The sequence below is a fragment of the Somniosus microcephalus genome, chromosome 8 (genome assembly GCF_052327205.1).
Source record: "Somniosus microcephalus isolate GS21.2 chromosome 8, FLI_Smic_1.0, whole genome shotgun sequence".
Classification (NCBI taxonomy): Eukaryota; Metazoa; Chordata; class Chondrichthyes; order Squaliformes; family Somniosidae; genus Somniosus; species Somniosus microcephalus.
The window spans coordinates 141,439,854-141,453,515 of NC_140994.1; the positions used below are offsets into that span (position 1 = coordinate 141,439,854).

The window sequence follows — 13,662 nt, forward strand, 5'->3', positions numbered from 1 at the left end:
GGGGCTGCTCTTTCAAAACTGAGATGAGGAGGAACTACTTCACTCAGAGGGTGGTAGGTCCATGGAATATGCTGCCCCAAAAAACTGTAGAAGCTACATCATTACATAAATTTAAAACAGAAATAGACAGTTTCCTAGAAGTAAAGGGAATTAAGGGTTATGGGGAACGGGCAGGAATTTGGACATGAGTCTAGGTTCGGATCGGTCATGGCCCTGTGGGTAGCGGAGCGGGCCCAGGTAGCCTGATCCTGCTCCTATTTCGTGTGTCTAATTCTGTTAGATTCAGGAGATGGTTCAGTGATAGTAGATTGGCGGTTAGAATCAGATCAGCCATAATCTTATTGAATGGCGGAGCAGGCTCGAGGGGCCGATTGGCCTACTCCTGCTCCTATTTCTTATGTTCTTAAATGTGGAATTCATTCTCCAAAAGGCTGTGGATGCTGGGTCAATTTAAATTTTCAAGACTTGAGATCAACAGATTTTTATTAGATAAGGGTATCAAGGGATATAAATGGAGTAGAGGTACAGCTCAGCCATGATTTAATTGAATGTTGGAACAGGCTCAAGGGCCCCAAGAATTCAGTATTTACTGCAACACTTTGATGGGCTTAAGTCACTGCCAGGATCTGATGTACCAATTTAATTGACGGGCCAGCACATCATTAATATCATATGGCTGCCTCCAGTAAAGGCAACTCTGTATTGTAAAGTACTCTTCCCTCTTGCTGTTGAAGACAAGGAAACCCTCCAAGAGGGAGGTTACCTCTGGTGCCGTGGACAGAAGGCCCCACCGGTGGCAAAGCTAAATAGATGCTGCCAGTGGCAAATTTGCAACTTTCAAGCAATTGCAGGTACCAGATCTTATAGAAGCATAGTTCTCCCTCTTGTGGCCAAATCTGCCCCACAGCATGGAGACCAAAGCACTTAGTCAGTGGAGTTTTCTGCTGTGATTGAATGGAAAAGGGATGGAGTACACAGAAATTCTCTGCTTGGATATGTACCAGTTTAAAGAAAGTCAGATTTTCAATGCGAACAGCCAATCAGATTGTGTACCTGTAGGCCTGAATAGCTGCTGATATGTTCTTCATCTCCATATACTCATGACCCATTAGTGTCCAGGCACCAAGGTAGCGAGGATTTAACTTCAGTGCTCGCTGGAAGTACAGGGCTGCTTTCTCGTGTTGAGACCTTAAACTGTAGTAATTGCCTTGATGAGAAGAAAAAGAACATTGGATTCACAATTCAGATACAACAGCTCTAAGCCATACAGACCTGGAGGTCCTAGGATCAAATCCTGAGCTATACTTAGTCAGGTGACCTGAGCTGGGCAGCAGGTGGGTGCTACAATTAACTTAAGAACCCTTAGCCAAGGAAAGGGAAAAATATCACCACATTTCCATTCACCATTGCTATCAAGTAAGCACTGGTAGAAAGTACACGTCACACTGGGAGAGCACAAGATCAGACTTGGATATTATGCCCTCCATAGTTGAACAGTACATGAAGAATGCCCACTTGGGTCAAGTACTGGCACCTGTGGAGCCATATCTTAACAACAGGAAGGGATAAAATATAGGCAACTTGTAAATGGAGATTTCACTAGCAAATTCTTCAACCCCAGTAGAGATGACTGACCTCAATAGTTTACACTTTTGTATTGCTCTGCTCAGTGTAGTGCATCAGAGTATCAACATGTAGCACTACAAGGTAGAAGAATGAATCTATGCGCCTGCAATTCCCCATATGGCAAGCTCCCTGATCTGATGCATCCAGTTCCTACTGGTCTTGTGAAGGAGACAAATCTCAGTTCCATTCAACTCCCCAGCAGTATACTGGACAATTTTTCTCTTGATTCCCCAATGGTCTCGTGGAGAAGGGATTTGGGTAAGAGAAAGAAAAAGAATGTGTCTGGTCCATGGCAGACCTTCAGGTGACTTCAATTAAATCCTTCTAAAGAACTGAATGCCAAGTGGTACATTGTGCCATCGGATGGCAGGAGAATGGAGTGGACTTGTGATCCTTTACGTAGAATTCCAAATCTCAGGCATGCCAACATCAAGCAGAGTACAGATTCTTTACATGGGGAGGGGAGGAAGGAAGATAAATAAATATCAAGTGTTAACCTGGACTGTCCTCACACCTTATCACTGGTTTCAGAGAGGCACTGGCAAAAGCAGCTAATACAAAAGATTGAGAGAAACTCAAGAAAACCGGAGCTAAAAATAGAACACGAGTCTCATCCGGAGCACAAATAAAACACGTGTTAAATGGACAGTGACTGCAAACCACGGGTGCTTTGGTTTTGATTTTATCAATTTAAACGGCAGTCTCCTGTCGGAGACAAATTAAACTCACCAATCACACAGCAGGTTTCCACTCGATACTTGTCAATTTCACAGAGATTGTGAGCCAGGTAGCTCAGTTCAGGCTTCATGTTCTAACAGAAAAATAACAATTGAAATAGATTTATAATAAGAACACTCATTTCCACAACTACTGTAAAGAAAATTGCTCAATTGGGATTACAGTCTACTCTTTTAATTCAAACTATCTCATAAATCAAATTCCTTTCACACAAATACAACTTGAAATGATCATGAGTAACCTGTATACTTGTACTTCAAGGGCAACTTAAAAGGAGGTCAATTTGATGCACTAGTGTTAAGAAAAAAAATTGCTCTGACTTAGTACCTTTAGAAACAGGAAAGGAACATACCAAAGATAGCTAAAAATAATTAGACAAACCACACAATTTATCCTTTAAGTGAGGTTGTCTTTATAACTCGAGTAACAAAGCTAATATTAAATACAGGAAAATTTGGTTTATCCGGAGGTTGTATGTCCGGAAACCTCAATCTAACGGCAGAAATCAGCAGCCGTTTTGTTAGGTTTTTTTTTCTTCTCCTAGCATTTTTTTTTTTTTTTTTAAACAGTCAGTCTCTGGAAAGCCTCTCTGAAGCTGTTGCTAAGCTACAGAGACGCTTCCAAGGTACGGGCCGACTGTTTACAAGCTATTGCTAAGCAACAGTGTTTGTCGTCAGATACGGAGATGAAAACCTCCGTATCCTTCAACATTAGCGCTGGTCTGTCCGGAAGTTTTCATAGATCGGCATCACGCCGGTCCCGTCGGTGCCGGATATCGCAAAGTTTCCTGTATATGCATTCCCAGGACTCTAGGATTTACAACTTTTTCTCAGGCAAAATGAAATCGATCAACTATAACTTAAAGTGGACATCAGTACCTTATACTATTGAGTCTGCTCACTACTTAAGTCCGGTATCACACCGGTACCCATGGGGTACCCTCTATTTTCTTAGCCGTATATGATCTCCCAAGTGCCCTGCATCGTACAGGGCTGACCTACTCCCATCTCTCACATTAATTGCTAGGCATGCCAGCAGAGCCCAAAATGACTAACCCTCAGATTTTCCCTCCCTCTTGTATAGAAGCACTGAGCACCTTCCTACGGTAGCACAGCAAGGCCAGAAACTCGAGCATTTTCATATCAATTACTGCAAGCACAGAGAAAGGATTAATACTTTCTACAGTGCCACGAGAATTGTTCCTCACCTCCGCACAGCTGACAGGTGATCTAATTAATAAACCACTACTTCCACCATAGAGTCATAGAACTAATGCCTAACTCCTCACAAAATGTTAACTTTTCCCATCTGTCAAACCAAAAGCTGCCACTTCAACTCCGCAAAGTATTTGGAACTAAGCAGGAATAAACTATTGTAAAAATAGAGAAAGACATGAAAGGTTTCAGTGGAGGTTGGAAGATAGAGATGAGGGAAGGGTATCATATCAGATGACAAGCTTTTTCTTGTATCCTGACCAAAAGTGAGAGATGTGTTGGAAGCACCTCTCCAGCTTTGGAAGCATTGAGAGACAGTGAGGAGCTGTTGAGAGGAAAAGAAAAAGTGTTTGGCATGAGAGCAGAAACTGAGCTCCTTGGAGCGAGCTCCAACCGACGACAAGAATGTCAACAGATGAAGGAGGACTCAGGGGTGTAATCAAGGTAAGAGGTGGTTGTTGTTGAGTAGTTGTGCAGGAGAAATGAAAAAAAACCACTTCTATGAAAAACTGAAACAAGATTTAATTGCATCTTGACAGGCATGGAGAAGATCCAGATGTGAGAGCACTGGAGACTATAAACACTGCAGACACCCAATATAAACAAAGTTGACAGACTGAGAGGGCAATCATCAGCAAAAGTTAGATAGTTTTGAATGATGTGAGGAAGTCATCACTGGTATAAACCCCTGACTTAATGGAAAAAGTGTTAGTGGATCAATCATCAACTAAAGCATAGACAGTGTGATATGAGAGGAAACTAGATAGCTATGAGCATAGCTTTGGTGGGAGGACATTTAATGGTATTTTATTAGAAATGCATACAGGTAGACCCAGTCAAAGGCTTTAGAAATGTGTTCAAGAGCAGAGACCAAGAGTTATGGAATATAGCCAACATGACAACCAGTGAAATGACTATGCTGAAAACCATATTGACAAACATGGATTATATATCACGACAAAATATTACACTGGAGCGTGAACAATTTATCTGAAAGGATTTATCACACTTTCATTTCATAAATATGCAGAGATGACAGGGGCTTGTCAGACTTGTATAATAAAAATAAATGTGACAGGTATGATTTTTTTCAACCTTTCAGGAAGACGCTAACTCTGGGTGGGGTATGGGTGTAAAACACGTGGTGGTATCTCAGTCAAGTGACAAAACAATGAGTGTTGGAGGCTATCTGAAGGATTCACAGCCAATCCCGCTCCAGTGCTCACCCAATGTTCATACATGCACTCTCCAGCAGGGCCCACTGAATAATAAGTAAGTAATCCAGGGACACTGAGGCAAATTATACAGTCCCAACTATTGCCAGGACTGTGACCAATTAACTCAGCACAAACCTGGACCTAACCCAGAACCTACTGTTCTGCATAGCTTAGTGCTATACTGGGTAGTGCCCTCACCCATTAAACCACAGAGGAGCTTGAGGATACAATTTTACATGACTGATGTCAGTAACTAAATCTCAGCTCTCGTCACGAAGGATGCCTCGGTATTATGCAAATTTGAGGGTACAATTGTTCAAAGTTATCGGAATGTGTCACTGATTCAGATACTATGGAATAAATGAAAACTTCCAAAGAGTTTTGTAACATTTCTATAAAAAAACAAAAACATATCTAGATTAATATTGGGTTTATTTCAAGAGATGGAACGGAAATCAGTTCCATGATTCTTCAACCTCCACAAACCAGAATAGCCAGCCTTACCCGGACATACAGCAGATTGGATAAAGTGTCCATATTCTCTATCCTATATGGGTCCTGATTCCGTAACTCATTGAAAAGGGTTAAAGCTCTATCAATGTCTAAAGGTTGGGGAAAAGGAAAGAAAAAAAGTTCAGCATTTCCTGAATATATGATAGTATCACATACTTACAAATGAATAAAATAAATCAAAAGAACCCTTCATCTAATAGACACAGGATAAAACACTCTGGCACACGTCATTCAGCAATAACACACTGAAGGGTTAAGATGATTTCATAAGTCACAAAAGTAAACCTGGAAAGGTTTATAATATCTTAATTCTAAAATACATTACTGCACTGCAGAAATAAGTGTTTGAATAAAAAATTATATTTTTATTCAAAGATAATATAGAGGCACTCTTTGCCTAATCAGGTGTGGGGTTTTTTGTACAAAAGTAAAATATAAAAGAAATTGTTCAGTCGTATATGAAGGAGCCACTATCTCTCAGCTGCCCTCACAGACCCTAGCATTAAAACACTTCATTATTTTTACAATGCACAATAGGAATTCCTCCGATACTCCTGGGTGACCAAAAAACTAAATGATTTAATTAAATTCAGATTCATAATTTTTTAAAAGCCCAAACTTATGGCCTGCAAGTACTGCAGTGTAGCAAGGACATCAAGGTGCAATAAACCAGGGGCACTTCAGCAACAAAAACCGTGTCAATCAAACTTCAATTTCAGCAAGAAAAACAACATAGATCCCACTTCAAATGTTGCACATTCGATTGGTAAGGTCTATTTATTCCGAGGAAAGTTAGCCCTAATTTTTTTTTTTTTTTTTTAAAGTGTTAAAATGGAGATTGGTCAGAAGACTTTGGCCTGGAGTTTCTGCTCGATTGCGCTGGTTTTTTCGGCGCAATTCGCCCAAAATCTGCATAACCGGTGCAAAAGATTATAGAATTTAAAGCGCAAATTGCGTTCAGAGCAACTTGAGTTTCTACGATCTTTTGTGCTAGTTTTAAAAACCTCAAGCTAGGGGCAGGCCCTGCCCACAAAGTGGCCACGTCTCCCCAGGGTGAATTAATCACCATTGGGAGTTTCTGCTAATTGCACTTGTTTGCAGGCCTTTGAGGAGGCTCTAAAAATTAAGCTAGATCTTTTGGACACAAGGACACTAATAGGTTCATTTTAAAAGATTTTGAAAGTAGTTTTTTTTTAAAATTTACTAAGGAACTGACTACTGTACCCCAATCGAACTAGAAAATAGTTTTGCATATTTGTTAAAAGTCATTTTCAGTTACTTAAAATCGGGTTACAATGCTTATTTTTTGTGATAAACCCATTTTCAGCTGTATTAATCAAACTGCACCAAGTTACCACTCTTAAATAAATCAAGGAATATTTTTTAAAGCAAATCTTTTTTTTAAATTACTTTTCAAAACGGGCGCAATTCGCGCCGGAATCGCCAATCGCGCTCAAGGCGGAAACTCTACCCTTTCTCTTAAGCAATTGCTAAGTCCAAGCCAAGACCAGATTTGAACCTCCTCTCCAGCAGAATGCCAAGCTGCAGTCCCTCTTCAGAGACATCACTGGCGATAAAGTAAAACGCAGCAAACCCTGCACCAAAAGCTGCCACATCACTGTAGAATGTCAGAGGATCAGAAGCTGCTTCATTATCTCCCTAGACCAGGTGCCAGGACCACAGGTGTTGCAATGCCACACAAGTGAAGACAGAGAGACACATTGGTGAAAATATCCAGACACCCTGCATCAGTAATAGGATTATCCAGCCCAAAACCAGATGGGTGGCAACCCCAACTATACACTGGCCAGGTCTTGCATTTGATTTTCTCATTTACAAAATCTCAAACAAGTGAAGGATCTCTGACGGGACTGGGTTGGATCAAGAAAGACTTTCACGACCACCGGACGTCTCAAAGCGCTTTACAGCCAATGAAGTACTTTTGAAGTGGAGTCACTGTTGTAATGTGGGAAATGCGACAGCCAATTTGCACACAGCACGCTCCCACAAACAGCATGTGATAATGACCAGATAATCTGTTTTAGTGACGTTGGTTGAGGGATAAATATTGGCCAGGACACCGGGGATAACTCCCCTACTCTTCTTCGAAAAAGTGCCATGGGATCTTTTACGTCCACCTGAGAGAGCAGACTGGGCCTCAGTTTAACGTCTCATCCGAAAGACGGCACCTCCGACAGTGCAGCATTCCCTCAGCACTGCACTGGAGTGTCAGCCTAGCTTTATGTGCTCAAGTCCCTGGAGTCCCAAGGGAGCCACTGTTGAGGCCAGACTCTTAGCCTTACTGCAAACGTTCCTAAACTTCAGAAAAGGTTGACTGGTGAAAATGGAGGCTGAATAATTAAGGTTTTTTTTAAATTACACACAAAATGTGGAGTCATCTCAATTTGATCTTACAATACAAAAATGAAGAAACTGCATCCTAACCCTAACCTCGAACATTGTGATAAGCCACAGCAATTTGGGAGATGATGTAAGTGCTTTTGGAGAAGCCAGCATCAATCAGGTTCTGATATTTTTGCAGTGCCTCCTCAATCAGCTGCAGCTCTGTGTATATGTGAGCCAGGAAGAACTCTTTCATCCATGTACTGGGCAGCACCATGGGCTTGAGCTGGAACAGAAAAGCAAAGAACAAGTGGTACCAGCAACGTGCACAAGACAACATTAAAGTAATTGCGATCAGAGCTTTAATCCAAGTGCCTGGGGAGACATCTCTTGGACTTCCAGGCAGAGTAGTGGAGGCAGAGACCCTGAAACAATCCGATGCTGCAATAGGGGAATATGGGGTTATTCGGGATACATTTTTTAAAATGGGCCGAATGGGCTTCCTCATCTGTAAGTATTGTGATCTCCTCTAACATCGGGTCCATTAGTGTACCTTACACTCAGGACCTCCACGCTGATGTTACCCGAGGCAGACTGAAGAGCTTTCAAGTGAGTTAGCTATGAGGAAAGATTGGATAGGCTGGGGTTGTTTTCTTTGGAACAGAGGAGGCTGAGGGGAAACTTGATTGAGGTGTATAAAATTATGAGGGGCCTAGATAGAGTGGATAGGAAGGACCTATTTCCCTTAACAGAGAGCTCAATAACCAGAGGGCACAGATTTAAAGTCATTGGTAGAAGGATTAGAGGGGATTTGAGGAGAACCTTTTTCACCCAGAGGGTGGTGGGGTCTGGAACTCACTGCCTGAAAAGGTGATAGAGGCAGTGATCCTCATCACATTTAAAAAGTATTTGGATATGCACTGGAAGTGCCGTAACCTACAAGGCTACAGAACAAGAGCTGGAAAGTGGGATTAGGGTGGATAGCTCTTTTTCGGCCTCTTTGTGTACGCAGTCACAGGCCCTGTAAAATTCGGGCCGGTGTCTTAGCACATCTCTAAACATTCCACAGCACTTCACATTGTGAATTACTTTGAAGTGCAGTCACTGTTATGCAGGCAACTGTGGCTCAGTAAAGTCCCACAGGCAGTAATGAGATTCAATAACTAGCTAATCTGGTGGTGTTGGATGAGGGAAGAATGTTGGCCAGGATGCAAAGAACTGCTTACTCTTCTTCAAATACTGCCAGTGCATCTTTAACGTCCACCTGAATGGGTAGATAGGCTGACAACACCTCTGGCAATGTAGCACACCCTGAGCACTGATACATGAGCTCCCCTCCTTGGGTGTCACCGCTATTATTACAGTGGCCATCTTGCAATGCCAGGGCCTGAATAAGTGGGCTCCTGATTTAACAAGAAACGTTGTGGAAGAGTAAACACTCTCTCTCTCGCTCTACCCTTTCCCAGAACAGTGAACATCCGCAGGAGCAGAAAACTGTTGGAGCAGCTCTACCCTGGCGAAGATCAGCTAACTCAAAATAGATCGGCAATTGAACTTGGGGCTCCTGTTTTTTTTTTTTTATAAAGAGAGCTCAGAACCACACTAGAGGGTACTTTCACTAATTAAGCCGTCCATTGTAAGGGTTTTATTCAGTTTTCATTCACTTTTGGACCAGCAGCACCCCAGGTCAATGATGCCCAATAACGTTTCATGATTTTATTATGCCCAACTCGCGATGAAATAAAACTTTAAAAAATTCTCTTCTACGTTGAAGAGCTTTAAATGCACTCACTAAATTACCAGCCATGACAGAATCTCCCAGGAAAGGAATAAATTAGTCACTTACCATCTCCTTGTCAGTAATGAGGTTGCAGAGTTCGAGCCAAGCTCCCCAGTGCAGTGGCAGACTGTGCGTGGCTTCCACAAACACGTCGATGGCTTCTTTAATCAGGTCCAGCTTCCGCAGGACTACTCCATACCTAATATACAAATGAACTGAATTTCATCTTATATAGATATACATATATATCGAACCTATCTATACTTACATATCACGGTTAAACACACAATGTAATGCAAAAAGAGAATAGGCACCTACTTCACTATAAGCCCATTGACTCCCACAGCTACCTGGACTATGCTTCCTCCCACCCCGCTTCCTGCAAGGACTCTATTCCATTCTCCCAATTTCTCCGTCTCCGCCGCATCTGCTCCGACGATGCCACCTTCCATACTAGTGCTTCCGACATGACTCCCTTTTTCCTCAACCGAGGATTCCCCTCTACTGTGGTTGACATGGCCCTTGACCGTGTCCGTTCTATTTCCCGCACTTCTGGTCTCACCCCTTCCCTTCCCCTCCCTCCCAGAACCACGATAGGGTTCCCCTTGTCCTCACCTTTCACCCCACCAGCCTCCACATTCAACGGATCATCCTCCGCCATTTCTGCCACCTACAGCGTGATCCCACCACCAAACACATCTTCCCCTCACCGCCCCGTTCAGCATTCCGAAGGGACCGCTCCCTCCGCGACACCCTGGCCCACTCCTCTATCACCCCCAACACCCCTTCGCCCGGCACCTTCACGTGTAATCACAGGAGATGCAACACATGCCTTTTTACCTCCTCCCTTCCCACTGTCCAGGGCCCCAAACACGCCTTCCAGATGAAACAGCGATTTACTTGTACTTCTTGCAATTTAGTATACTGTATTCGCTGCTCACGATGCAGTCTCCTCTACATTGGGGAGACCAAACACAGATTGGGTGACCACTTTGCGGAACACCTCGGTTCAGTCCGCAAAGGTGACCCTGAGCTTCTGGTCGCCTGTTACTTTAATTCTCCGCTCCACTCCCACTCTGATCTCTCGGTCCTCCGCCTCTTACACTGTTCCAATGAAGCTCAACGTAAGCTCGAGGAACAGCACCTCATCTTTCGATTATGCACTTTACAGCTTTCTGGACTCATCGAGTTCAACAATTTCAGACCATAACCTCTGCCCCTATCTTTTTTTCCCCTCTCTCTCTCTCACATGGCAGCTGTCGATCATTCTGCCATTGCCATTTACACTTCATCTAGTCATCTTTTGTTTCTTAACTTGTCCCATTACCATCTCCTTTTGCCTTGCACCATCATCCCTTTTGTCTCTTAATCTCTCCTGCCTTCCAGCCTATCACAGACCTTCCCTTTTGTTCTTTCCTCCCCGCCCCCCTTTCCCTGCCCCTACACTTGCTTAAAAGCCTGTTCCATCTCCAACTTTTTCCAGTTCTGACGAAGGGTCATCGACCTGAAACATTAACTCTGTTTCTCTCTCCACAGATGCTGCCTGATCTGCTGAGTATTTCCAGCACTTTGTGTTTTTATTATAGGCACCTACTTACAAGGCAATAATGTAATTGAGGTTTAGGTAACTGGTGCCCATGAGAGAAAACGATGTGCAATTTAAAACAGTCATATAATTCCTGAGCTCACACATCAAGCTTTGACATCTCTTAAAAAATAAATAAACACCACTTCAATGGGAGTGCTTTCCTCAATTCCCCCAACCCCATCTCCAACTCCGCTGAAGGTGCTGACTCTTGCTTGTGTACCGTTCTGCAAACACATCAGCCTTCTGTGTGCATCTGATCACTGCATTTCATAGCCTGTAAAGTGCTTTGGGATGTCCTGAGATCATGAAACGGCTATATAAATGCAAGTCTTACTTTTTGAAAACTTTCCTTTTAATGTTCCTTCAATGGGCTAGTCATTACTCACTTTGTACTATCTGTTGTATTTTGTCCGTAAAAGGAAAAGAGTCAATTTTATTAAACTGACAGTTACTTGGAAATGAATATATTCACTATGACAATCGCTTGATAGTGTTAATAATGGCATTTGAAACTGACCGCAACTTCAGGATGTAGTGCATGCGCATCCTAACGCGCAAATCCTGAAGTTGCAGTCAGTCATTCAGTCATTCACTGCTCCGACACTGGCTGTGCTGTGTCTTGGTGAGCAGAACCGAACACATCACTCAAGGTGTAAGGAGGACTTAAGGAGAGCCAACACGGGCTCGTAAAAGGAAGATCATGTTTGACTAATCTAATTGAATTTTTTGATGAAGTAACAGAGAGATTGATGAAGGGAATGCAATGGATGTTGTCTACATGGATTTTTGGAAGGCGTTTGACAAAGTACCACATAGAAGGCTGGTTAACAAAATTGAGGCTCATGGAATAGGTGGGTCAGTGGTAGCTTCGATCAGGAATTGGCTTAAGGACAGAGAACAGCGAGTTGTAGTAAATGACTGTTTTTCAGCCTGAAGGATAGTAGACAGTGGTGTTCCCCAAGGGTCAGCGCTGAGGCCACTGCTTTTTTTGATATATATAAATGACCTGGATATTGGAATACAGAGAATTTCTAAATTTGCCGATGACACCAAACTTGGGGGAGCAGCAAACAGTGATCTTGCTATCAATCGACTGCAACAGGACATAAAAAGGCTAGAGTCATAGAGTTATACAGCACAGAAAGAGGCCCTTCGGCCCATCGTGTCTGTGCCGCCCATCAAGCCCTATCTATTCTAATCCCATTTTCCAGCACTTGGTCCGTAGCCTTGTATGCTATGGCATTTCAAGTGCTTATCTAAATGCTTCTTGAATGTTGAGGGTTCCTGCCTCTACCACCCTTTCAGGCAGTGAGTTCCAGATTCCAACCACCCTCTGGGTGAAAAAGTTTTTCCGCAAATCCCCTCTAAACCTCCTGCCCCTTACCTTGAAACTATGCCCCCTGGTTATTGACCCCTCTACTAAGGGGAAAAGTTCCTTTCTATCTACCCTATCTATGCCCCTCATAATTTTGTACACCTCAATCAGGTCCCCCCTCAGCCTTCTCTGTTCTAAGGAAAACAACACCAGCCTGTCCAGTCTTTCTTCATAGCTGAAGCGCTCCAGCCCAGGTAGCATCCTGGTGGATCTCCTCTGCACCCTCTCCAATCAATCACATCCTTCCTATAGTGTGGCAACCAGCACTGCACACAGTATTCCAGCTGTGGCCTAACTAGCATTTTGTACAGCTCCATCATAATTTCCCTGCTCTTACCTTTATTAGCCAAGGCATAGAATGTAAGTATCCCATATGCCTGCTTAACCACCTTATCTACCTGTCCTGCTGCCTTCAGGGATCTATGTACATGCACACCAAGGTCCCTCTGATCCTCTGTCCTTCCTAGGTCCTACCATTCATTATGTATTCCCTTTTTTTAAAATTCATTGATGGGATGTGGGCGTCGCTGGCTGGCTAGGCCTGCATTTAGTGCCCATCCCTAATTGCCCTTGAGAAGATGGTGGTGAGCCGCCTTCTTGAACCGCTGCAGTCCATATGATGTAGGTACACCCACAATGCTGTTAGGAAGGGAGTTCCAGGATTTTGGCCCAGCGACAGTGAAGGAACGGCGATACAGGTCCAAGTCAGGGTGGTGTGTGGCTTGGAGGGGAACTTGTAAGTGGTGATGTTCCCATGCGTCTGCTGCCCTTGTCCTTCTAAGTGGTAGAGGTCGCGGGTTTGGAAGGTGCTGTTGAAGGAGCTTTGGCGAGTTGCTGCAGTGCATCTTGTAGATGGTACACACTGCAGCCACAGTGCGCCGGTGGTGGAGGGAGTGAATGTTGAAGGTGGTGGATGGAGTGTCAATCAAGCGGGCTGCTTTATCCTGAATGGTGTCGAGCTTCTTGAGTGTTGTTGGAGCTGCACTCAACCAGGCAAGTGGAGAGTATTCCATCACACTCCTGACTTGTGCCTTGTAGATGGTGGAAAGGCTTTGGGGAGTCAGGAGGTGAGACACTCGCCGCATAATTCCCAGCCTCTGGCCTGCTCTTGTAGCCACAGTATTTATATGGCTGGTCCAGTTCAGTTTCTGATCAATGGTAACCCCCCAGGATGTTGATAGTGGGGGATTCAGCGATGGTAATGCCATTGAATGTCAAGGGGCGATGGTTAGAGTCTCGCTTGTTGGAGATGGTCATTGCCTGGCACT

The 13,662-nt window shown here is 43.6% G+C and overlaps 1 protein-coding gene across 3 annotated transcripts in view; it reads right to left on the minus strand.

Annotated features, from left to right (window-relative positions):
• cdc23 (CDC23 (cell division cycle 23, yeast, homolog)) overlaps window positions 1-13,662 on the minus strand; it is a 57,906-nt gene that overhangs the window by 29,813 nt on the left and 14,431 nt on the right. For all 3 annotated transcript variants that reach the window (XM_085995192.1, XM_085995193.1, XM_085995191.1), the window contains exons 6-10: window positions 9,498-9,630; window positions 7,760-7,937; window positions 5,300-5,397; window positions 2,356-2,437; window positions 1,054-1,207 (exon numbers count right to left, since the gene is read on the minus strand). In XM_085995192.1, coding sequence (XP_085851318.1) covers window positions 1,054-1,207; window positions 2,356-2,437; window positions 5,300-5,397; window positions 7,760-7,937; window positions 9,498-9,630 — 645 coding nt within the window. The remainder of the gene's footprint in view (window positions 1-1,053; window positions 1,208-2,355; window positions 2,438-5,299; window positions 5,398-7,759; window positions 7,938-9,497; window positions 9,631-13,662) is intronic.